The sequence below is a fragment of the Podarcis vaucheri genome, assembly GCF_965113315.1.
Source record: "Podarcis vaucheri genome assembly, chromosome: 1".
NCBI lineage: Eukaryota > Metazoa > Chordata > Lepidosauria > Squamata > Lacertidae > Podarcis > Podarcis vaucheri.
The window spans coordinates 58,602,499-58,629,915 of NC_138759.1; the positions used below are offsets into that span (position 1 = coordinate 58,602,499).

Sequence of the window (27,417 nt, forward strand, 5' to 3'; positions counted from 1 at the left end):
GACTTTTTGTACAACAAAATTGGAAAGCATTTAAACTGATCAGTCCGCTTCACCACTTCAGGACTGTACCATTTCATGCTGTTGAATGCATAATATAGGACTGAGTAGCAAGTGTCCATTGGCTTCACCATAGCCTGGTCATCTGGAAGTATTTGTAAGAACCACTGCACACGAGGAACTCATAAGAAAGCAGCAACAACCCAATGCTTGTGCACTCTGATGCAAGTTCCACCAAAATTCATGGACTTACTCCCAGGTGAATATGTATAGAACTGCAGTCTTAACGGTGCACTTCACTAGGACAAGGAGGCTAGAAAACAAACACTCCCGGGAATGCGAGTAACAGGGAAGGTGAGTATCTGTTTCCTGCACACCAGGAATACCTGCCAAAGAACCACCAGCCCCGTTTTAAGAATGTGTTAGAAGTGAAGGTTCTCCCACTGAACCAACCAAAAAAATTCCCTCCAGTTCTATCCCAATGCCTGTATGACTCCTGCAGCAAACTGGCTGCGAGTAACCTATAAGAACTGAAGCTGCAAATCACAGATGGGCATTGTTTGAAACACAGGAGCAATTGTGCAGGCTGTGTGTGTGTGTGTGTGTGTGTGTGTGTGGACCCTGCAGAGCAACCACATTATTTTTGCAGCACTTTAATTGTAGGTGAGGGGGGAAATAGCAACATAAAACACGAATATGGAAAAAGAACAAAACTCCAGGTACTGGCAGAAGATGCCTTCTTTTGAAAAATGGCAATAGTTAGCACCGGATTTTTCCAGCGACTCTGGTGTCAGCAAGGAGCATAAGCCACATTCTCTATTAAATTAGCCCCACTGAATGATGACGAAAAACAAGGCGTTGCGCTGGAGTTGTCCTGGAAATTGCTCATGAGGCATTCTGGGGGAGATGCACAGGTCAAGGGTAGGAAGCAGCAAAAAGAGAATGCTGAAACAGCTCGCTTGCTTCAGACACATTCATCCTATTAGCCAGATATCCTGCCAGGTAAAAAGCCAGCCAGCATTTCAGCTCCTCAATGAGGCATTGAAGCGACGGTGCAATTTCAAGGACAGTTCTAAAACCACAAATCAAAGCAAAAGCATCGTTAGGGATACTCATGTGAATGTACCTTTATTTATTTACAACTGTTGAGAAGTGCTTTCTCAGAAACAATCTGAAGCAGTTTACAGCATTTTTAAAAAGTCTACTAGTTGGAAGGGCTAAATCCCTACTAAAAAATGGAAAGCATTCCAACTTTTTAAAAACCCTAAAAGGGAGGCAGACTTCCTAACTTTTTCAGAAGGAGATTTCAGGGCATTGGGGCCATGATCGTAAGGTTCCTGCTTCTTGCAGCCATTGTCCCACCGGAAGGACTTGCTAGAGAGCAGTGCCGGATGACTAGGCAGTGACTGGCAGAAGGGCTCATACAAAAGGCAGCTGTGGGTTTTAAGCAATGATAAAAACAGCAACCCTCCTTGAATTATGCTCAAAAGCAGAGTGGGAGCCATTGCTGAACCATGACAATAGGTGATGGTCCATTAGTACCAAAGCTTCCAGGTCATCTTTGAGCATACTGTCCTATAGAACACATTGCAAAAATCAATCCTGAAAGTTACAGGGATATGGGTCAGTATCTATCCTATCTAAGAGAAGCCAGAATGGAAGCCAGAATGAAAAAAAGTGTCAAGGAAGGATGGGGTTCTTCAATGTAAGATGGGGCTCCCTCAACTCACAAAAACCCTATGGTTGTGAACCACCCTGAGAACTTGCTAACAGGGCACCCTATAAGTTCTGTTAATATTACCTGTTACTTCATTAACCCTCCTTCTATCTCCATAATGCTTAGTCTAAACCCCCACCCCCACTCTCAGACATCCAAATTCTGTGAAACTGAAGCATCAAAGCCTACGCAACCTATTGCATATAAAGAGGAACCATTTTAAGCTTGCAAGCACTTAACTACCCCCAATCCACTCTCTAACACGCACTTGTGCCCAATAAAATTGTCCCTAACACACACACCCCCCAAATACAGATAGGTAGCCGTGTTGGTCTGCCATAGTCAAAATACAAAAAATCCTTCCAGTAGCACCTTAAAGACCAACTAAGTTAGTTCTTGGTATGAGCTTTCGTGTGCATGCACACTTGTATCTGAAGAAGTGTGTATCTGAAGAAGTGTGCATGCACATGAAAGCTCATACCAAGAACTAACTTAGTTGGTCTTTAAGGTGCTACTGGAAGGAATTTTTTTATTTTGACCCCCCCAAAAAAAGTTTGTAACCCGCTCTCCCTCCCAAAATACACTTGATCCTCCTTTTGTTTTAAAAGGCTCATTAAACTGTTCAAGGCAAAAGTGGGGGGCAGTGAGACAGACACGCACAAAATCAAGACTGAGCCCATATACCCAGGTTTTAAAGCAGCACCAGGTGGTGGTTCTTGCTACCCACCTATACAGATGGCTGCAATGTGTCCTTGGATAGCACAGCAAGTAGCTGGTGGGAAAGTGAAGGGTGTTGGGGTGGGGAAAGAAGCTCAGCCAAGGAGCACAGGGGGAAATGACTATTTTATGAATGATTCTTTGGAACAGTGATTTGCATTAACGGCTCTGAAGATAGGGTTTCCTTGATGCAGAGCAGTGCAGCCATCAATATATGTCACTTTCGCTCTCTCCACAAGATGTTCATTGAAACTTCGGTACAAAACACAGAGGCAAAACAGCAACAGGGTGGAAAGCGCACCACCACACTGGTCTCTTGAAACATAGCCAGGCCTCTGCTCCAATTAAAACTAGATTCTCCGCTCATGAATCAAGCCAATTCAAAGAATTTCAGATTAGTCATTCACCGGCCTCCTGGCCTGTCTGTTTATAAAGCAATTTTGTTCCATTAGGAGTGATGTTTCTGACAACTGCTCAGCAAGCTCATTAGTGCGCTGTGCATTTGCCTTTTGATGGTACTCATCAGCGGCATCCGGACAACTTGCAGAGATATGGATGTGGTTAACGTACAGCAATGGATTCATCAAAAGGGTTCTTTGAAAAAAATAAAAACAAAGGTGCCACATCTGGGTATACAGAACTGCCAACATCTCCAGAATGTGCCCACTTGTTCTGAAGGCTGGAACAGGTGCTGCCGTTTTCCAGTTCTGCTTTCAAAATAACTCAGCCCCCACGCATGAAGTCTCAGAGAACTCCTTTTATTCAGTAAATATGTTCCCTTCGTGCACGAGAAGGGCCTCCAGGTAACACTAAAGCTACATGAGGAATAGGCATCGTATTGCCTTGCAGATGCTGTCACATCTGACTTCATGAACAATGCCACCCCACCAACAGCAACAGCTTTTTTGCATTTTCCGTAGCCACACCACAAGTCATCCAGAGAGATGCAGTTTTACTTGCATGCTCTATACAACCTAAACCAAGGGAAACTGCTCTAGGATCTACACAGAATGCTTAGATTTAAAATTGAGACCAATTCAGCGAAAAGAGTATTTCCGGCATACTGGACTATACAAAGTCTCCACAATAAAGCATTGTTTAAAGCAACTAAATGCTGGAGGTGTAATGCTGTGAATGTCTCAGTGAGAAATCCTTTCTGGTTTGAAGTTGATGTCCATATTAATACTGTATTGCTGAAACCTCTGATATATGTGGATGTTTTAAATTACCAGTGGCATGGGGACTTACAACAGGAAAACCCTATGGTCGCTAAGAGACATACTTCAAGCCTGTAAGGATAAATACTCACCATCTATTATGTAATGGTGTGAAGACTTTAATGCCCCTGCTCCATCTGAACATTATTCTATAAACACCTACTTTGTTTGGATAACATTCAGGCATTTGAGTGGCATATATCGATCTGTACGTGTAAATTAATATGAATGTATTGATGTTTATTGTATTGTGAATGTTAAGGGACTATTTTGTTTTCCCCTTTTCTCTTTCCTCTTCTCTCTCTTTAATAAATTTACAATTAAAAAAATTTTTTTTTTAAAAAAAAAGAGGAAATGAAATTTTGCGGAATAAAGTTAGCATATACTGTGTATTGCCAGAACGTTGACCCTCCTCATTCTACTAAGCTTCTTTATGACAAAAGGTGGGGAACTTTCAATCCATGGGATTAATTAACCCCACTCGGCTAATTACGGTAATGTGTTTCAAGCCCAGCCATGGCCACCTGTTTTATACCTGATCCCATATATATGACATCAGGTGTGGGGCAAGTAAATATACAGCTCCCCACAGGCCCTGCCAATCAATGGTGCCTGCAAAGTCTTGTGTCTGCATGGTTTGCTTTGCAAGTAGAAGAAAACAGGTCACATGCATCAGTGTAATGTCAGGTAACTGACAGCCGGCTGGTCTCACCCATCAATGGTGGCCCTCAGGGGGAACTAAGGATATGGCTCTCTGGCACAATCCAATTCTCCGCCGCTGCTTTACATCAAAACACAAGCAAGAAACTTACCTGTACATCACTCATAATATGTGAACAGTTTTTACTTTTTCATATAGAAACATGTCTATGTCCTCTTTGTTTCCATAAACATTTTGGCAAATTGTATTCTCATAAGCATAATGCATGTAACCAGGTCCCAATGGAATTTGTAAAACACCTGTTGATATGAATGCATATGAATGATGCATTCATGAATGATATGAATGATATGAATGCATCTTTTCTGAAAACTTAAGGGAAGATTAGGGAGGCAGGTACACTAGCATGAGTTAAAATATAAACTCTCTCTTGGCCTTAGGTTTTCATAAGCATTGTGCCAACTCTTGCTAACATTTCCCCTTATCTACTAAACACCAACTGATACCAACTCCCTAGAGAGAGCTGTAGCATAGCTGCATTTATTTTCAAAACATGGCATTTATTTATTTATTTATTTTGGGATGTCGCCCCTGCTCAGAATGAGCCCATGTGCCCTATTTAGCTTTCAGCATCTGACAAGGTCGTGGAGATGGCAGTGCCATGAATATCCATAAGGTTAAGGCATTTGGGGTGAAATGGTTTGGGATGGGGAGAAAATCTGCTTTCCAATTCATGGGAGAACAGCCTATGCCAATATTACCAGTGGCATTTTCTCTGTGCCAAGTCCGCTACAGATCAATGGAATGTGTATGCACATGGAGAACCAATTGTGCTGGGAAGACTGCAAATTGAATTACTCGACTGCTCTGCTCTTTGCTGCTCTCCTGTCTGTATTACCTTTACTTTTGCTGCATACATGTGCATGTGCATACAAACACAGAGAGAGGGGGGGTTGCTCTGTGGCAAGTGGATCAGTGTGTTATGTCACAAGTAAAAAAAAAAACCAATGAGTTTCATGATTAAATCATTCTGGGTCTCTTCCTCTTCCCCCGAGTCTCTAGCTTAAGACACTTTCCTCAATGCAAATAAGGCATTTCAGTGCAATCTGAAGTGTGGGGACAATTGGAAGAATAAAGGTTCTGTCATAAGCAGCTCTCAGTTGCTTTATCTCCATTATCATTGCAAAGTCCTGTGAGTAGGTACCAAGGGCGCTTAAATTAAATGTCAAATACAATCTAGCACTGGAAACAAAAAGTGGCGTTGCTCAAGGGGAAAGAGCCTGACAGCTTTGCTCTGCTTGTCAAAAGTGGCATTTGCTTCATAATTATCCGTTTGCACAAATGAATCACCATTTGGCAGCGAATATTGCTGAAGACTTGAAATAGCATGAAATGAATAAGAATTGTTTTTTTTTAAAGAAATGAGTAAGAAAAAGCAATGTGGCCTGAAAAAAATTCTTGATGGTGTTTAGCTCAAGGTTTCATCACTAAGAATAAAGAAGATGATGGTTCAACACCTTCTCTCTTCAAAAAATAGTAACTGGGTGAGGCAATTTAGCTATATACTCATGGTAGCTAAAACAGGGCAGGTATCATGTGTGATGGAGACAGTGTCTGCAAGAAAAACTTTTCTATATACACATTCATGTGTTCCTGGCAGCATATTCAGGGATCAAAGTATTTCAAGCTTACAGGAAAAGGCACATAAACCATTTGCAAACTAGCCAGCAGATGTTAAGACAAATTAGTCACAGGAATAGGGTTGGCCCTGAAAATACACGTCTCAAGTGTCAAATGCCAGGTTAACACCAAAAGCTGTAAAGTGAAGGTTCCAACTACCATATTTTTTTTCAGGTGAGACAACTAGAACCACATACAGCATTCCAAATGCAGTCACACCATAGATTTGTGTAATGGCATTATGATACTAGAACATTTATTTTCAATTTCTTTTCTAATGATCCCTAGCATGGAATTTGCCTTTTACACAGCTGCCACACAATGGGTTGACTTTTTCATAGGGCTATCCACCATGACCCCAAGGTCTCATTCCTGTTCAGTTGCTGCTAGTTCAAGTTCCCATGAGTGTACATGTGAAATTAAGATTTTTTGCCTCCAAAGGATCACTTTGCACTTGTTTGCATTGCACCATATTTACCATTTTACCACCCATTCACTCTGTATGGTCCTTTTAGAATTCTTCACAATCTTTTTTTTCTTTTAACAACCGTAAATAATTTTGTATCATCAGCAAACTTGGCTACCTCACCTCTCACTCCTAACTCTAAATCATTTATGAACAAGTTAAAAAGCATAGGCTCCAATATCAATCCTTGGGGTGTTGTAAGCCAAAAATAGTTTGTCTCCTGAGTTTATGCCAATAAAAAGGGATGTGGGTGGTGCTGTGGGTTAAACCACAGAGCCTAGGGCTTGGCAATCAGAAGGTCGGCGGTTCGAATCCCCACGACGGGATGAGCTTCCGTTGTTCAGTCCCAGCTCCTGCTAACCTAGCAGTTCGAAAGCACGTCAAAGTGCAAGTAGATGAATAGGTACCGCTCCGACGGGAAGGTAAATGGCGTTTCCGTGCGCTGCTCTGGTTTCGCCAGAAGCGGCTTAGTCATCCTGGCCCCATGACCTGGAAACTTACTGTGGACAAATGCCAGCTCCCTCGGCCTATAGAGAGAGATGAGCGCAGCAACCCCAGAGTCTTCTGCAACTGGACTTAACTGACAGGGGTCCTCTACCTTTTTTTACGGCAATAAAACTCAGAAATGTGAGGAGTTAGGAGTCCATTGTTGTTTATTACAAAGCAATAGGTTGTAGTCAGATCGTTCTGCAAAACTGCAACCCCGCCCGGTGGTCCAGGCAGTGGTATTTATGAAATTTCAAACAAAGCATTTCAATTTTCACCAATCATATACATCATTACCTCATTTCATGCACAGTAAGCACTGGCAATTTCTGCTGATTAAGTTCTGATTGCCACTGTGTTCTGTTACATTGTGTTAGTGTGTATGTTGGGAGCTTGTGTTATGTGTAGCCATTTGCACCATATAGGAACTTACGTTCCAGCTTTGAGCTGTATCTTTGTGATTCACATATTAGCTGTATTTCTGCCCCAATGGGGTGTGGCAACTTGCAAAATCATCAGTTTCATAAAGTGGCAAGCTACCATAACTTCTCTATTAGAAGCACACTCAAGGATTTACAGGGGTACACAGTATCACATTTATTGTGGCCCTTTGGGCCACTACCACACGGGGAACACTATTTTCTACATCCCTCCATTGTGAGAACTATCCATGTATACCTATCCTCTGCTTCCTGTTACTTAACCAGTTCCTGATTCACAAGAGGGCCTTGTCTCTTATTTCATGACTGCTAAATTTACTCAGGAGTCTTTGGTGAGGTACCTTGACAAAGGTTTTTTGAAAGCTGAAGTGACATTATGTCAGCTCGGTCACCGCATCTGTATGCTTTTTACACTCTCAATTCATTCTAATAGTTTAGAGAGACAGGACTTATCCTTTCAGAAGCCATGTTGGTTCTGCTTCAGCAATGTTTGTTCTTCAAATGTGCTTGGTTAGTTTATCTTTAACAATACTTTCCACCAGGACAGATGGTATCTGCCTGGAATTTTGAGGAGCCTTTTTTCTTCTTCCAAAATTGGCATTATATTGACTACTTTCCAGTCCTCAGGTGTGGAGGATGATCTTAGGGAGAAGTTACATATTTTTGTTAGAAGATAAAGAATTTTACATATGGGTTATTTGAGAACTCTTAGGTGAATAGCACCCAGACCTGGGACTTCCGGGTTAGCGCAATTGACTAATGGCGGATTCCCTCTGAGCTCCGGAGGGAATCGGCTCCGTAGGATCGGGTCTTGCCCCTGCGGCGACGCGGGGACCCTTAAAAATCACAGGCGGGGAAGCCTGTGAACCTGGTGACTCGGTGGGCACCATTTGCGCCCCCCAACCCGTGAAGGAGCCTTTTTAAAGGCTTCGGAACGGGAGACGGGGTGAGTGGCGCGGTGCTGTGAGTCGACTGCTTCTCCTACGGAGTGAAGCCGCATGCCATGGTCGGAGAGCGCTGACTTCTTGTGAACAATTGGACCCTAAAGCAGCAACCCGTGAGTAGTACGGAAATTGGACTTTCAAAGGAATTTTTTTTGTTGAATTAGGCACGATCGGGGAAGGCGTAAACAGGAAGTCCGTCTCCCCGTCTTATAAATAATCTAAAGCAAGGACTAATTAACTAAGGTCGAGAGGATTTTTTCCTTCTTATTGGGCAAAAGATATTAATTTCACGATTTGGCAGTTTAAGTAATTTCTACTGGAGGACAAGAGTTAATTTTTGGAGCTGAAGTGTCACCCCCCCGGACCCGGGAGTGATCCGCGAGAAAGCCTGTTGGAGAGATATTGAAGAGCTTGACAGCTGTCAAACTAGCTGTCAAGACGGAAAAAGCGATCTTTGTTTTCTGTCTCTGCTGGATATATCTGTTACAATTTGGTTATATTTTGTTGAAAACAAGGAAGAACCGATACAAACTAACTTGATTTTTGGATTTGAACTGGATGGAATACTAAGTAACCAACATCCCTCTAGAGGGGTTTTGGGACATTACAAGAATGGCTGAAGGAGGGAAAACTCAAGCTAAATTGGACAGAATTTTCTTTCTCTTGGGAAAGTTACAAGGCCAAATTGATGTTTTGGCTACTAACGTTGCAACCCTGGACTTAACAGTAAATAAGTGCATTGAATTTGATAAGGACTTGATCCAGGAAGTTCATGCAGCTGGACAAGAGGAGAAAGTTGAGAACTTGGAGAGTGTGGAGAAAGAGACATATGTTGTTTCTGAGGAAAGGGAAGGAGGAGATGTGGTGTTGCAGACGACAAAGGAGAGCCAGAGTCCTGACATGATGGCTACAAAGGAAAATAAGAATTGGATGATGAAAACTTGGTCCAAATTGGAGACTGAAGAATGGAGAGATCTCTGTATGTGGAGATCTGAAGATCTAAGGATTATAAATTTGATCAAGGTGAAAGCCGGAGCTTTGGGGACATTTGGATTTGAAAGGAGTAAGAAACAAGATTTGGGCTCCACTTTTAAGTATGGTGGTCTGGCTGGAGGAAGCATTGCCCCCATCGGATTAGAGCATCTCCGAAATCTGGTGTTTAATATTAAGGACTATCAAAAAATCCGGCAGAGAGGAACTGAGAGACAATTAAGGGCCTCGGATGTGAGATCTCCAGGCTGATAGCAGACTAAGACTGATGGACATTTGTTGGGGATTGAAACCGGGAAAGGGGATGGGGTGGGGTTTGGGGATCCAAAGGGTGTATAAATATAATTTGTCTTTTTCTTTTATTCTGTTTTGATATCAGTATGAAAACTGAGGAATTAGTGGAAAGGAATTTGGGTCGACTTTAGAAAAAAGGATTTAAGAATGATTACTGAGGTATAAATTTTGAGGTTTATAAGGTAAAATTGGTTTTTTAAAATGAATTAAGTATAAAAAGGTTAAAAACTGGGGATAAGAACTTGTTGAATTTACAATTTGAATGGGAATATAAGAAGGGGAGGTGTGGGGAAGTCAGGGAAAGACGTTATAGAAAATAAGGATTGCAAATTGTATATGTTTTTAATTTTTCTTTTTCTTTTTTTCTTTTTGGCTTTGTAAAATGGAAAATTCCTAATAAATATTTATTAAAAAAAAAAAGAATAGCACCCAGACCTGGCAATTCACCAGCTTTTATTTTGTCTATTAGGCCTAGAACTTCGCCTCTCATCACAATTATTTGCCTCAGTTCTTTAGACTCCATTCCTGAAAAAGTTAGCTCAAGGAACAGAGATTTTATTGCATTTCTTGATTGTTGCTATTATTGCACACTGCCTTGGGATCTATTTTGATGAAGGGTAGTTTAGACATCATTAAAAAAATAAATGAATAAAATAAATGTCACTGTGCTAAATCCAATACAATGTTGAGATTAAAACATAGGACACATACAGCATCTTCGTAAGTGGCATTATTTTCTTATTTATTTAACTCACATCAATTCTAGAAGCTTAAAGCTGACTTAAGATTCTCACGGTTCTTAAACCTCAGGAGCAAAACTCAATTTTATACATGGAAGTCTGATGGATAAAAAGCACAAGGCATACGTCATACATCAATTGAAAACAGGATGTTTTGATGCAGTCAGAAATAGATGTTCCAGACAATTAGGAAGGATTATATGAAGTGAAGGAGGAAGTAGTGGAGCACACTCACACACCCCACTTCTCATCAACTTGTTCAGAAACTGCTTTTTTTTCCAGAGGAAGACCATTGGAATTGAGTTACATGGGTTTAAGGACTGAACTAGATATGTCACACTCTATCCAGACAGTACAATAAGAATCCTTGCTTATGTCTCCGACTAGTTTCATTCAAGATTTTCAGGATCTTAGAACTTTTAATTAAAAAACAAAAAGGGCTATGTAAGAGCTGGCAACTATGAAGGAGATGCTGTTTCAGATGCAGCTGCTGGAATGCATCCAGATCCCATATATAGAGAAAGGCAGCTAGATTTTTTACTAGACAAAGCCATAAATCTTCACCCACCCTTTGCACAACTATAATGCTAAAAATAACTACAGTGCCTGTGGGACATCAGCATTTGGATTAATCAAGTCCTGTGATGCTAGCGGGAAATTTGCTACAGGAACAACAGCGCCCGGAGGATTTTCGGAGCCAGATTGTAGAAGTCAAGGATGCGGCAGCATCCAGAGATTGAAGCAGTTTGTTTCTTTCTTAAATAGCTCTTCTAAGACAATTAAAGCCAGCAGAAAAGGAGACAATTTCACGCAAGCACATAATAGCCAATTAGACGTGTGCAAGAAAGGAACAGAACGGGGTGGACTGTTAAGATCTGAACATAGTTAACGCCTTGGAGTTACAATCTCATTTACTTATACAGAATGCTGGATATTCAGAGTTCCATGTTGAACAGCAAAGCTATCTATAAGAGACAGAGCTTCTTAAACACTGTAAGAGTGCCCTCTTTAAGCACATAAAGGAGGCATTCTGGTCTGAGCCTTCCCAAACATCTCAACACAAGTTGAAGTGCTTGTATTTTTCATCATGCATCTTTTACATTTCCCATGACTTAGGTCCAGGAGGTGGCTAACTTGTGGCATTCCAGACACTGCTGGACTACCACTCTCATCATTCCTGACTACTGGCCATGTTGACTGCAGATGAAGGGAACTGTGACCTCACAAATGTTGTTGACCACCAGGTTTAGTCACCCCTGCTTTAAGGAGTCAGAGAAGAAACATTTCTGGAGAGCTCAGTGGATAACAGCTCAACTTATTTCTAGTTCAGACCGCCCCCCCTAAAAAAAAATTAACAAGGGTCAATGCTGAAGCTTCCAACTCCAAATGCATTCTGGGAATAAAAAAGGGAGCCTAAGCCACGGTCAACTGTTTATACATCATGGGGGGGCACTTGACTTGCTTTTGTGCACTCTTGAGAGAGTCAGTGATGGTTATGAACCACTACCACAAACAAAAAATGGTATCATGTTGCTTGCATGCAGTGCTTTTTTTCCGGGGGGACACATATGCCTAAACATTTTGTGAATCTAGGTCTGGCCTCACTGAGGGGCAGTATTTCAATATGAGTAGGAAAATGAGAGTACCCCTAAACATTTTTTAGGAAAAAAGCACTGCTTATGTGATACAGATTTCATAAATAAACTTGAGAGGGTTTCTTCTTCTACAACTGTCATTTCTTCTTTGTTAATATTCCTCAAATATCACCTATTTTATTTAGTATTTTATTCTCTATTCCACCCTTCATCCTAAGTACAGCATGTGTAAACACCAAATTTAAAACAGCAGTTATAGGAAAAAGAAAGCAGTAATCTATTAATCTATTAACACAAGATACAATGGTCAATTGCACCAATTTAAGAAGCTAGGGGGGGCAGGTTTTCAAATAGTATGTATGTTGGCACCAACCTAACCTCCAAAGGGAATTTTTTCCACAACTTGGGTGATATTATTGAGAAAGCCCTTTGACGGGCAACACCAGTTCCCCAGGCATCACTAAATATACCTGTCTTAATGAAATTAATCTCTTAACAGAAGTATTACAGTCATGGATTAACTGCCTTGCTTTTTAATGAATGAATCAAGTAACATTTAATCAGTTGGAAGGCCTAAATCACAATACCAACCCCTCCCCCCGTACAGCAACTTGTATTTATTAATTCTGTACAGATGGCCAACCTAGTTCAAGAGTGTGACCCATAAATCTTGCATTACACTCTACAATACTGTATTACACAATTACCGTTCTCTTGACCCTGATGACAGCACTTCTCACTTTGACTTTGAAAGCAGAGTGAAGAGCCCACTTCATAATATTGGAAGGGCACAGACTACGGAAACCACACAGCTCCCATGTTGCCACTCAAAAAGTCCCCCTTTGGAAGAACACCGAGCACATAGCAGGTGCTTAAAAACTCAGATTGGAGGATAGTTTTGGAGGTACATACTCTGCACTTGACAGCTGACAAAAAGAGTAAACAATTCACTCTGAAGCGGGTTAAAGAATTGCATAACACCAATGCATAGATTCAGAACTAGATAAATATTAATCTACTTTGTTATAAAGCTTAATAAACATGCTACCTTGTAAGCCAGCGTGGGGAATCTCTCCCCCTGGTGCATGTGTGTATGCAGAAACATCTGACTTTTGTGTGTAACCTATGGTAGATAGGTTAAAGCCACATCCATTGCTCTGCCCACTTTTGCCCTGGGCCCCACTCTGCCTTGGCTCTCGCTTACAACTGGTATGCAGACCCCAGGATACTTCCCATATGGGGACACAACTCTCAAGAATTCACCACCCCTGTTGGAGGCAATCAGCAAAGGCTTAAGAACCAAGGCAGATATAGGCTCAGACTGCACACATTAAACCATGGTTTCTTGAACAAACCATGCTTAAGCCAAATGATGTTCAGCAGACCATCAAAGAAACGATGGTTTGCTTCATTACAGTGGACGCTCGGGTTGCGAACGTGATCTGTGCGGGAGGCATGCTCACAACCCACAACACCGCGTCTGCGCACGTGTGGGTCGCAATTCAGTGCTTCTGAACATGCGCAGTACAATTTAGCGCTTCTGCGCATGCACGAGCACCGAAACCCGGAAGCAACCCATTCTGGTATTTCCAGGTTCGGCGCGGTGCACAACCTGAAAACACACAACCTGTGGCATCTGTAACACGAGGTATGACTGTATATAGATTTGCTTCTACCACACCTACTTCCCACCATCAGCTGTCTCTGTGCCTGATTACCCTTAAGCATCACCCAACAGTCACTGACGCCTTCTATTCCCACCAGAAAAACATCCACCCTCCTTTTCAGACTGTAGTTTAACTTTCACTTTCACACAATCACTTTCTATTTTTCATTCCCCAAACCACCATCACAATTTTTGAAGTGGCAATATTTTCTCCCTTGTACATTTACTTGAAAAGTTGCTCACATTTAAAGGAGGCACATTCCCAAAAACTGTTCATTTGCCAACCAAACCAACCAAGCACCCAGCAGCGGAAATGCCTGCAAAAGGAACAGTTCAAAGAAATTCCTTTTAAGTTTTCAGTTCCAGCACATTATGCAGCTGTGAATCAAAGAAGGGTGTGGCAGATTTGGGATGGAGGGCCCTGTTATCAAGCTATTAGCAGTGATGTCGACTTCAAGAAGAGCACCAGTGAGCTGCTGAGCATTGAGAGCAGCATAGCTTTCCAGTCGCTCTCGTCCAGCATTTCTGTTGCTTGATGGACAATTTGGGTGGGGTGATGAAACAAATCACAGGTATAAACTACTGTTTAAAGAGGAGCCATGTCCATACATAACTTCAAGCTATAGATGTCAGTAAGGCAACAATGAACCATGGCTTATTTTCACAAACCATGGTGAGCGAACAACAGATAAGACCCCTGTGCTAAGCTATGTTTTATTAGCATGACATGCTAACCAGGTCAAAGGGGTGCTAAGGTCCAAAAAAGGCCATCAGTCCACCCCTGCTGCCAATGCAATGCATCCACTAATAAATAAGTAGCCACACAGTCTCTACATCAAAACCTCTAATGAAGATGAGTTCACCAAACAATCTGCATCATCAAGATGTTATTCCTAACGTTTAGTCAAAATCCTCTTTCTTGTAATTTGGACATGCTGGTTTTGAGCCTACTCTCTGGAGAAAGGCAGCCCTTCAAATATTTGAATATGACTCTCATATCACATTATTCTACTGACTGAAATTTTCAACCAACAGGTATCCAACTTTCTGTTTGTAGCTAGATGGGGCTAAAAACCAAAAGCCAGTGCGTAGGCAGCTCCAGGGAAAAGAATGGTGAACAGAAGAGTACATCCACCTGGCAGCTGTTGCTGTTTAATTTGTAGTTTTAAATTCTCTGTATTGGTTTGCATGCCTCATGTTATTTTAAGTTGTACTTTTTGTCTCTTACTCCTCTGCGAGCTGGTCTAGGAACATAAATCGATGTTGAAGGTGCAGGATATAAATTATGTAAAAGGGGGGAGGTGTGAGATCATTGGTTTATTTCACTGGTGGCCCCGAAAGCCTCATTGCTTTCCATGACCTATTATTTGCCCAGAGCAAATAATCTGGGGGTTTTGCCCCCAGGAGTGCTTTTCATTAAAGTAAAACAAAATGTGCTCCCACATTCAATATATAAACATATAAACATTTGGTTCAGAGGGCACTTGATTATGTCTATGTGGACTAGCCGCCCAGAGTGTCTGGGGAAACCCAGCCAGATGGGCGGGGTATAAATAATAAATTATTATTATTATTATTATTACTACTGTACAAGAAAGCCAACAACCTCATCAACTCATTGAAGTGAACATCTTTGGTACCCTAATACAATGATTATTGTTTGGGTGCACCACCACTCCCTCCCACAGCAGGCTGGTTGATAATTACGCACTCCAAAAGTAATAGGCCCCTGGGGAAATGAAGCCAGTATACCTCAGTAGACCAAGAGTTGGGCCTGGAATTAAGCGATCTGGGCTCAAAGCCTCCCTTAGCCATACAGTTCAGTGGGTGACCTTAGGCCAATTATTGTTCGACAGTGGAACGGTTTCCCTCGGGAGGTTGTGGTCTCTCTCTCCCCTTGGAGATTTTTAAGCAGAGGTTGGATTGCCATCTGTCATGGATGCTTTAGTTGAGATTCCAGCATTGCAGGGGGTTGGACTAAATGACACTCTGGTTCCCTTCCAACTCTTATGATTCTGTGATTATACCTCAGGGTGACATTGATTTTCAACTGATGGGCCTGGACCCACTACTGATTTGCAGCCTGATGTGGGTAACAAAAGCAATGCTATCACAACGAAAATATATGGGTTTTAAACGCTAATCAGCTGGTCCCCAAAACTGTGTTTGGGTTAAAGGTAGGCACTGGGTCTGAAAAGGTGTCCTAAGTTACAAGAGGCTTGAGCTGCAAATGCTATGCAAATCGTCTTGGAGGAAGGGCTGTATACGGATGAGATAAATAAATAATATAAAAAATCATAACCATAATTATATGCTGTTTAGGGAAGACAATTACGGATTGTGCATTTCAAGCCATAAAATGAAAGCAGGCGGGCAAGAGAGAGAAAGAGACTACTTATCTCTAGGCACATACGAAGCTGGCAAAAAAAAATTGACTGACAGGCTTAATTAGATCTTAATGTAATGTGAAGATAGTCGTTAGCAAGCATTTTTCTCAAGGAGAATGAAAAGACATTTTAAAAAGGCAGCAGGCACTTTATTAACTTACTTTGGGGTCTGCGCACTTGAACTTTAACCTTTCCACCATATCTAGCATGGCCACCTTCAGGTCCACATGTTCTCTGTTCTGAAAGACAAAGAGGGCAACGGTCATGAGACTCTTTTCAACTCTACAAACGCCAACAAGGATTTCCACAAGACAGCTTGGAGGGGGGAAAGGAGGGGGAGCACCAATCTTTCAGCACTTTCTATTAGCTAAGTTGCTATGAGCCCCTGAATACATTCACTCATTCTTCTGGGACCGAGGTTAAGCAAGCAGAGGTCTCCACGAAGAAGAAATGTCTCTGCCAAGAGCACTGGGAAAACTATTGGAATGAAAATTAAATGCAATTGCACAGGCCAAATCATTCATTGCTTGTGTCACATGGCTCAGCTTCAAGCAGGCTCAAATCCTGCTAGATGCTCAGCATTTTTCACCTCTCACCGAAGTCAAGAAGGCAGCCATCTGCAAGGGGTGACTCAGTACCCTTCAGCGTAAAGGCCGTGCTGAGAATATGCTAGGCAATGGTGACCTGGCTCCATGTTTCATTTATTTTCTGTAATTGGTATTGGCCGCCCGATAATTTAATCCTGCACTTCCGTGCTTCCAATTGTAAGATGGAGCAGACGGAAAGAACTAATTAAGGAAGTAATCAAGAGTTCACACTTCAAGAAAGGCACAAAGCACAAAGCACGTGTAGAATCCCGGGAATATTTGTTACTTTTGCTTGAACTATCCTCTCTCCAAAACTAAATTGCAACTCATAGCTAAGGGATGGGGGAGGCCCCAGTGATGAAACAAGCAATTCAGAGAGGTACACTTGGACTATTTAGTATTTTTCTGTCCTTCCTAACATGACTTATGGTTTAGATTGCCTTTTTCTGATTGCCTGAAAAGAGATTTTGAATTTTATCCTCAGTATTTGTCAACCAAAACTTACAAGATCTGGCATTAGCTCCTGAAAGATATTTTGGACTTTTCAGTGTCTACATATAGATGTCATGCTAAACCAATGTTTTATCATGATGGAACAAGATTAGGGTTGCCTCCCCTCGTTTCCTCTTCACCCCTCCAATACAGCTGAGGAGCTGTTCAGACGTTCTCACTTCCATTTTCAATTAGTCACACCCTGCCGTGTTGTCTGACTCTGGCAAGCTGCGGTTAGTTTTAATGCCGGTTTGTTGAAACAAGCCAGATTCAAACCACGACTTACAAAGCTGGCTTGTTTCCACTAAGCACAGTTAGATTAATCAGAGTTTAGGGTCTGGGCATAACAGTAAACCAAGGTTGAAGAAGCTCTTCAAGCCTAAGGGCTGCTTTCCCTCATATGCAACGTTCTGGAGACCATGAGAGGCAAAAGTGGGCAGGGCTTGACGCAAAATACACTGGAGCAATGGACGTGACTCTTAACTTTGTGCAGAAGGTTACACTCCAGCCAGCGTTTGAATTTAGCCAGGCGCAAGGTGCATTTTGCACCTATTGGCCCCCTGAAACCAAGTGAAGTTGCCAGGGCACCAGGATGGTGCCTGACGTCTCCACCATCCGGAGGTGCATTCCTGGGGGGCATTTAATCTTTCACACACTAATATATCCTATCCTGAAGAATTCTATCTGTTAGCTTTTATCTGCCCAATCATAATGAATTATAGGAACCAAAAAGTTGTATTGAAAAATATGACTTTCGAGCTATCTGGCCCCAAAATGGCAACTAGATATTCTATTTGGGGAGTGTAACCCTGGTTTAAGGAGCCATTCGGCACCTAGCTTATAGATCTGAGTTTCTAACACTGACTCCAGCCACACAAAAGCCAGAAGTTCTGCACACACAAACACACACACACCCCATCTTCCATCCAGGCAAAAAAGAGGTGTTATCAGAGTCCAAGGGCACTTCCAGCCAGGCAAAGGCACTCTCAAAGAGTATGGACCAGTGCTGGCGAGGGGTTGTGGTTTCAAAAGAGTCTCAAGGGCTGGGGAGAGAGGCCTGGAGGACCACATTCAGACTTGTAGGCTGCTGTTAACCAAAATCAGAAGCAAACACTTTTGAACTCCTCATCAGTTACACCAGAGAGAAAAAGGGGAGCATGCAGACATTCAAAGAGGATATGCTTGTTCCATTCATGAGAAACCATGGTTTGTGATGTCCAAACACAGTAAGAATAGGACACTTTTGCAAATTGTTATTTTGGTGCCTAGATAGTCACCAGTTTTGAATTCTGTCAGCTTTCCAATTCGACTACATCACGGTAAGCACTTCATCCAAGACAAACGGTCACCAAAACAATGATCTATTTATACTGGGCTGCTCCCAATGAAACACACTTTCTGTAGTTATACACAATTTGCATACACTTCCTCAGCATTTTCCAACAACAATAAAGGCAATCACTCCCACATCCATGTCCCCTGAAGGCTTCGAAAAACTAGCTGCCTGTGACTGAGGCAATACTTAAATATTCTCCTATGTATGGCTAACTCATGCATCGTAGCCAGTAAAAATGAAATCGGCTCCATATGTCCAACATTTGGAAAGAGCCAAGTCTAAACATTTGGTTGTGCAGGCTTACATGTTCAGGTGTTTTAGAAAAATTAAATTCAGTAATCTTACATCATTTCTGGCCCAAAAGAGCACCTTGGAAAGAAAGGTTGTACAAACCAAAACCAACTGTAAGGATTAAATGAGAGCTGCTCTAGGATATAGTCTAGGTGCATGTGCCAAGTCATTCTTGGTTCAAAACCTACCTTAGTCATGGTAGCCTGAGGCTAATAAATATTTTCTTAATAGGCTCCTCATCTGCCATACCAGAACAATATTGACTTGGCTTACAGGGTTGTTATAAGGGTTACTGAAATAATGTCTGTGAAACACTTCAAACATTGCCCCCCTTCCACAGCAAGGGAGGAGGAGGAGGAGGAGGAGGAGGAGGAGGAGGAGATACAAAGGTAATGAAATAAGAAGTTCAAACTTGCAAGGGAACTTGATTGCGATGACCTCAATATTACATAGAGAAACTTCATTAGCTCAGTCAGTAGAGCATTAGATTCTTAATCTCAAAATTGTGAGTTTGATCCCTTTGTTGGGGAAAAGATTACTGCATTTCAGAGAGTTAGACTAGATGCCTATTGTGGTCCCTTCCAATTCTATGATTCTTTTCTACCTTATCCAACCCTTTATTCACTTAACACTGCATCTGCTTGCATAATCAGGAGGGCAATTCAAGATTGAGCTATACTAAGAGTGAGGACTATGGCAATGTCACATGACTATATGAGCATACAACATATATATCCAGATTAGGCAGAGTTATATGTCAGTAGGTTTTCCATGTGTCTGCAAATATGAGAATCTCTTGTCTAAATAGCATGCAAAACTTGTCCCCAGCCAGCCTTGCGGAACTAATGTTCCACTTCCAGTTTATTATTGTCTGAACATCACAACTTGTTGCATACAGCACTCAGACATGATGCTCTGATTTGCATACTTGTGGAAGGTAGCCCATGTCTTCTAAATGTTGCATGATAAGCACCTCTTAAGAGACAGCAGAACAGAAATAAGATGGTGGAATGAGCTGTGCCACTTCAGACTGCAGGTAGAGAATCACATTTTTAAAAAAATGTTCCTCTGTATAAAATAACTCCCAAATAGAAATCAATACAGCACAGAGAACTGAGTTGAAACACAGAAAAATTCTTCTTGATAGTTTACTACATAAAAGGATATGTCTTACCAACCACTGATGAATTAAAAATCATCATCATCATAATCTCCCTACATACAATGATAAGTACATTTCATTCCACCACTTCTTTCCAATTTACACACAAAGTGTCTCTCCAGGAGCCAATTTATACAGAAGCAGCAAAAGGGCATTTCTTGTGCAAATTGCCAAGGCATGCCTTGTCACATTTAAATCCATTTACTACACACAGTAGCCTATTTTCATATAACATCAACGTATCAGTGGCCTAAGCCATAGATCACTAGTGTGACCATGAATGAGATGGAAAACAAACAGCCAAACTAACTTTGCATTACAAGCAAGCCAGCACTCATGGCTTGCTCCTCTTCAAGCAAACAGAAGAAAATTTGTTTGCGGTAACCCATAGTTTGTGTGGAACTGTGGCTTATTCTTATGTGTACAAACAGGGCCACTGACAATACATAAATTGTTACTTGCAGCATGACAGTGAGAAGTGCAATGCAATTGCCCACATGGTCAACTACAAAGTCCTCCTCTTATTTATCAGCCAAAAAGGGTCTGAGGAATGGTTTGCATATTATTTTCCCCTTCAGTTTCCACATAAAGAAAAGGAGAAGAAATGGCCAAAGCTGCAAAGCTTTGAAAAAATGATCGCAGGAGACCTTCCTTACACACCAAACTGGCAATGCTTTTTAAAACTTGTTCATCAGTTTTGTGTGTTATACAAGTATCAGTCCGACCAATCCTCTAGATGCCCACTTTTTCCACAGTCTTCCTGAATATATTGAGGGAAATGAAGTTAACAAAAGTTGTTGTTGTTGTTTTAAAAAAAGAACTGTAAGGCACAGTAAAGATGCTGGAAGTTAAAATAAGTCCCGCATCCCCCACCCCCATCTATATGCACTGAGTCCTTTTAAAAGCATACAAAGAACAAGAGGAGTCTGTTTCTCACTGGAAGTTGCAAGCCTGCAGAATACCTCCGCCTCCCCCAAATCTATTTTGGCAGCTGGAAAAGTTAACACCATCATTGAAACACCTCCTACAGTTCTGTGAACAGCTACTTTTTTCTAGGGATCGCCCAAAAACAAACTGCTTATGTTTGAGAGAAAGCCTAAAATTAGACGTATCAGCTGTTCTTTGGTTTGCATGGGATATTCTGTAACAGCAGAGTATGGCAATGTTGGCCTCTCAGTCTCTGTTTCCTGCCTGCACAAGAGGAAACAAACATTCAGCAAGAGATGGGTAGCCCCTGAAAGCTACATACTACACCAGGGGTCAGCAAACTGTTTCAGCAGGGGGCCAGTCCACTGTCCATCAGACCTTATGGGGGGCCGGACTATATTTTTTTTTGGGGGGGGGATGAACAAATTCCTATGCCCCACAAATAACCCAGACATGCATTTTAAATAAAAGCACACATTATACTCGTGTAAAAACACCAGGGAGGCCCCACAAATAACCCAGAGATGTGTTTTAAATAAAAGGACACATTCTTCTCATGCAAAAACACACTGACTGTCCGCAGGCTGGATTTAGAAGGCGATTGGGCCTGATCCGGCACCCGGGCCTTAGTTTGCCTATCCATGTACTACACAGTCAATAGCAAGCTGTTTCTATTCAGTAAACAATAGGTCAGATGTTGCCAACAAGCCAGGATAAGGAAGTGATGTGTTAAAATTGGCTTATAAATCCTGGCTTGCTTAGAAGCCATTGACTACAGTTCCCAGTTTGCATGTAAAAGGAAGCGATGGTTAAGTCCAGCTTCTTGATTTGTTTCCCTGCTCGTAGGAGGGAGCTGCATATGAGCACATAGCACATGTGCACAAGGTTCCTATGGTGGTGTACACTTAAGCAGATGCCAAGATAACAATAGCTAGTGAGAACTATTGCCTTCACACCCTGTTTGAAGGCAACAGGATAATCACTGCACGAAATGGGGCACTAGGATAAATGTACCTCAGGGCTCTTATGTTCTTATTCCCAAATACCAAATGTATTTGGCAAAAACAAGAGGCAGGGATTGCAGTAGCAACATACATGGTTGTCAGGCAGCAAACAAGTTCCAAACATAGGGAAAGCAACAGCAAGGGATACATTTTAATCCAGATTTCCAGTGGTGACAGCTGCATAAAGCCAATTCCAAAACCACCTTCCCCGCCCCTTAAATTGACATGCCTTTCTCAGCTGCTTGATGGGCAGGAAATCAAAATGTGTACCTCTCCTGAGATAGAATTCAGTTATGGGATGAGCTGCTCCCACTGAATTTTTCCTGTCATAGCAATGTGAAATGCAGGCAGGCTCTTTCAGGAAGGATGGTAACCTTAGCAGAAGTATACTGCTTACACCTGGCTCTACAACAAAGTTAACCCAAATTCCTTACTCATGGAGATTCCCTCAAACTTCTTCCACTACATACTTCTGGTCAACTCCTCAGAGCTACTTTATAATAACAGAGGATTAAACTCAACGGTGCTCAACTCAAGGCCTATATTGTTGTTTCAGTTTTTTGTACACCACTTGGAGATTTCCCCCCCATATATTAAGTTGTATAGAAATTAAATAATCACTCAATCCCTGCAGGACATGATCCTCAGGGCTCCCACTTTGCCATCAATGGTCTTGTTGAGGAGAACCTTTGCAGTCATAAAGTCTGCTTACTGCAGGGAGCGAAAGGCAATTAACCAATTAACTGTAGTTCTTTTTGACCATAGCGCCACAGAAAATATGCATTCAGCAACCTTCTGGTAAACAAAGTCGCTAGCAAGGAATCTGAACGCACTTTCTGCTTGATCGACTGGGGAAAGCACTTTTAGAGTCTATTTCTTAAAAGGAGAAACGGGCCATCAGAGACTTCCTTGCCCCGCCTCCACTTCTGCCACATCCCTTTCCGCTGGCCCCCGTCCTTCCTCTGCAGCTGGACCAAAGCTCCCGTGACTCTCCGAAGCGGCAGGGGAAGGGTGCACAAGCCACGGCACGCAGTCCGAGGGGTGGGACTGGGGAATTCTGCTCCCCAAAAGAACGAACACCCGATAAACCAGTGCGCTTATGAACGCGCCTTCCGAAGTGGTCCCCGCCCACAGCCCTTTAACAACTGCGCTTTCCGGGGTGCCGTGCTGCCTGCATCCAAACCAAAGGAGCGCCGCTGGCTTTCGGGGACCACGCACTCCTAGCCCACCTAGCGCCTGCTCCGGATCCTTACCCGGACGGCTTCGTAGGCGTCGTTGAGCGTGATGATCTCGTGCTGCTGGTGGGAGCCCGAGACGGCGCACAGCACGCAGATGATCTTCTCGTGCTCCTTGCAGTACAAGCTGAGGTCTTCGCCGTGCTCCTCGCACTTCCTGCGCTCCGCCTTGCGCTCCCCTTCTCCGACGGCCCGCTCCGGCTCCGCAGCGGCCACGCCAGCCGTCCGGTGGGCGCCGTACTTGCGGCTGTGCTCCTGGGCGTGAGGCCCGCAGAAGGAGAAGCCGCACTCCTCGCAGGCCTGCACGGCCCTCTGCGCCTCGTCGGGCTCGCACACGTCGCAGGTGCCATCTTGCAGGCACTCCTCGCCGCTCGCTCTCCTCTCGGAAGCCATCGCTGGCCGAAGGCAGGAAAGGCCCTTCGCTGGCAGGGGTGCAAGTGAGCGGGGAAGAGCAGGACGCCCGGGCCGCCTTGTCGCCTGCAAAGCGGAACTCACTCACCTCCCGCGACAACTGTCCAGCCTTGGAGACTTGGAGCTCTGCGCTGCTGTTTTGCTTTCGTTTGCAAAAGCCACCTTTCTTTCGGGTCCCTGTTTCTTTCCTGCCAGCTTCTTAGCAACTTTGGGCCAAGATCTAACACACACACCCACCCAAAACAAAATCCCTCCCAGTGCACTCTTTTATCTTAAGGGCACCCCCTTGGTTCCGCCCCACCCCCACCCCGCTTTATTCCGTAACAAGCGCGCTAATTTCGCTTCTGGAGCGCAGGCCCCGTGTGAGTGTGCTTGTGCATGCGCGTGTTTAACTTCCTGAGTCACTTAAAGCGGCGATGCTTTTGCTCCTCTGCTCTTGAGTGGCTGCGCGGCGCTCATCGCGAGCGCGGCCAAGCCATGGTGGTTTGAAAAGGGATTTCCTCATATGGGATTCATTAAGGCCTCTTTTTTTATATAGAAAAAAAGAGATTTCCTCTTGTGGTGAGGAGGAGGGAAATGCGCGCGCGTTTCTGTACCCGGTTGAAAAGCCAGGCGTATTCATTGGGAGCGGAGCCTCAAGCAGCCTAATAACCGGTCTGGCAATAATCAGCAGAAGCTCTTTGAAGTCGAGAGAATGTTTTCCTTTTCCCACTATTGTACTAAGAGGAGATAAAGGAAAGAAGCAAATTGGCTGGTTCTCTTTCTTGGCTTCAGGGTGCTTTGAAAACTAGGATTTGACATTCCAATAAGGAAGTTTTTCTTTTTCTTTTCTTTTTAATGCAGATTTGTTTAAGCCTCAGTTTGCAGCAAGTACTAATCAGGCTGTCCGCCTGGCCCCCAAAGCCCGGTTTCCAAGCCTGTGTTCCAGAGGACAAAGGAGATGAAACTTGGCAGAAAAGGTGGAGGAAAGGGTTAACTGGCCATTCCCACAACTCCTTCTATCACTGAGTTCAGTGAGTTACTTCCAAGTAGCAGAGTAAGGGCTAGTGTGTAAGTCCTATTGCCCAGTTGCCAGGGAGTTGTACCCACTGAACTCAGTAGATCGGCCATTGCCAACCAGATGTTTTGGATTACAACACCCATCACCGGCTGCACTTGCAGAGGCTGGTGGGAGTCGTGGTCCAAAACATTTTGGGGTGGTCAGATTTGCAAAGGCTGCAATAGATAATACTTTTGTATGTTTGCATGGGCTAAATATATATATATATATTGATCAATAAGGGCTCTAAATGTTTACATTGTTGGAGATTTGTTGCCTCAAGCAGCAAGTGTGTTTCAAAGAGGTAGTTTATAGCAGAAAAGTTGTGTTGCCAATTGGGCAGATAGTATGTCCATTGACATCTGAGATGGCTGTCATGACTTCATGTTTTGGTCAACCTTTCAGCCCTTCTATAGCTAGAAAGTTAATTTCAATGGCAAACCCAACATTATATGATCTGAGATCATAACATTTCCGTTTATGGTAGCCAGGAATGGATTCAGCTCTGACTGAATTTAGTTTGGCTCATAATTAAATGCCCAAACAGTTTGCAAAATTGCTACAGCAACTCTGCTCTGCTTCAGATTACTGGAACATGAAAACATCCCATGGCGATTGCTGGTGCATGACTTGCCCTGATGTTACAGCGGAGCGAATAGCATCAGGAAATCAAACAAAACTCGGGAAAAACAACTTGGCATCTGCACAGTGCCTCATATGTCATGAAGCAGATTTGCCAGTCAGAGGTGTGCCAAAGTTGCACCTGCTGGAAAAGCACAAATATCAAAGATACTTGGGCAGTTGTTTAATTTGCCACTTATTATGAAATCTTTGTTTGTGCATCTTCAGCCATTCCATTTGGGGGGATATACTCCTTACAGGGGGTTGTTAGGGGAGGGTAGTACCTCATGCTCCTTCTGGAGTGGTGTGTCCACCTTGGGTCCCCACCCTGCACTCGGCTCTCACCTGTGGCTCATAGAAGCTGTCAGCATGTGACAGCAGCCACACCCTGGGCAAAGGCTTTGACTGGCCAGCTAAACCAGGTGAGGGAGTTGATGAGTCTCAAACCCTCAGTGAGATCAGGTGGTCCCCTGCATGCAAGGACAGGCTCCAACAGATTGAGAGGATGAGACCAAGAGTGGGTCCAAGGATCAAGAAAACGGTTTCTGCATAAGCTGTAGAGGGAAATGAGGGGTAAATGTTACATTAAGCAGTATGTAAGTTATAAAAATGAATGCGAGTCACATCACAAAGTGTTTTGATTGCCTGCTTAATGTCAGGATTGGGGTTATTGTTACTGTTGCAATTCCCTTTACAGCAGGAGTGGGGAATCTTTCTCAGCTGATGGGTTGCATTCACTTCGGGTTAGCCTTACATGAATCTGCACACAAGTGATGGCTGAGGGAGAGGCAAAAGTGAGCAGAACAGTAATTGTAAATTTTAACTTTCTACAGTACGCTAGTTTCTGCACACACCGAGAGACACCTCTTTATCCTGCATCCATACAAGTGAGAGGCATTGCTGGAGCTCAAGGACATGTTCCAGCCAGGCAGAAACATTCAGGGAGGGTGCAAAGGAGACATGTGGCCTGGAGAGAAGTATATGGCCTGGAAGAGTCCCAAAAGCTGGATAAGAGAGGCTTGGAGGGCTGCATTTTGTCCCTGGGCCTGAGGTTGCCCACCACTTGTGTTACAGTTTAACATGGTGGGAAGAGAGAATTCACAGTTTAGACATCAGAGATGAAGCACTAGTAACTAAATGAGAGGGAGAAAACAGAATGAAGAGAAGAAGCAATGTGTTACAAAAGATGAATGTGAGCAAATGGAAAAAAAAACCCAAATTTAACTTTGTTTTTGGATGTTATTAGACTTCATTTTGGTTGGAGATGAGGACTGGAGGGTTAAGGACCAAGGAACGATCTGTAAACATCCAATCCTTTTGAATGTGAGTTAAATAGTAGTTAGTGATCTGGTCTAGAAGAAGAACATTGTGATTTTAATTGGGCTATTAAAAGCTTTTTGTGGGTATTTATCTTGATCTTTTATACATTGCTGCCTTTTATCTTCCATAGCTCAAGGGCCAGTTCAACAATTACTATCATAGCTTGTGAAAAATAGCTTTTGCAGTTCTGCCCATTGGCTATTACAGACAGCTTCCTTATCATATGAACACATTCTCCCAGAATATATTAGGGGTGGCAGGTCATAAACCAAGGCTCTTTGAAGCCCGAAAATTGTCTGCATTGTCACCTAGCTCCCTTCTATCATCCTGTTATGCCTTACGCTCTCAGGGTAGCTAATGGATTGGACCTATTGAAGGGGAGGTCTGATACTATCTCCGTTAACTAAGACATGTTAGTCTTGATGGCCTTTGGTTTGTGGTATCCAGCTCTCACCTGGATAATACTTTATACACACAGTGGTCTTTAGTTTACTGCTAACTTGTCTACCAGTTGACCCTTCTTATATGTTCTAGACTTGCTTCTTCATGCACCCTGGTGTCCAGCTTGTCAAAAGTTGCCTGGTACAATATATTTATGTTGGCCATTGTTTTCCATTGGTTTTCCAGATATTCTGGCTTAGGTACTTCTTAGATACATGTGTATTGGTTCCTATGTGTTAACCATCTGCATTGGTGTCATATCTGCCATATTTTTTGCTCTATAAGACTCACTTTTCACCTCCTAAAAAGTAAGGGGAAATGTGTGTGCGTCTTATGGAGTGGATGCAGGCTGCGCAGCTATCCCAGAACAGCAAGAGGGATCGCTGCTTTCACTGCACAGCGATCCCTCTTGCTGTTCTGGCTTCTGAGATTCAGAATATTTTTTTTCTTGTTTTCCTCCTCCAAAAACTAGGTGCGTCTTGTGCTCTGGTGCGTCTTATAGAGCGAAAAATATGGTATGTTCCTCTATTCCAATCCCATCTACATCTTGATGA

General features: G+C 42.9%; 1 protein-coding gene across 1 annotated transcript in view; it reads right to left on the reverse strand.

Annotated features, from left to right (window-relative positions):
* TRIM44 (tripartite motif containing 44) overlaps positions 1-27,119 on the reverse strand; it is a 92,955-nt gene extending 65,836 nt beyond the window's left edge. Inside the window, exons 1-2 of the mRNA XM_082226785.1 lie at positions 23,050-27,119; positions 16,159-16,236 (exon numbers count right to left, since the gene is read on the reverse strand). Of these exons, the coding sequence (XP_082082911.1) occupies positions 16,159-16,236; positions 23,050-23,424 (453 nt within the window). The 5' untranslated portion in view covers positions 23,425-27,119. The remainder of the gene's footprint in view (positions 1-16,158; positions 16,237-23,049) is intronic.
* Positions 27,120-27,417: the final 298 nt, after the last annotated feature.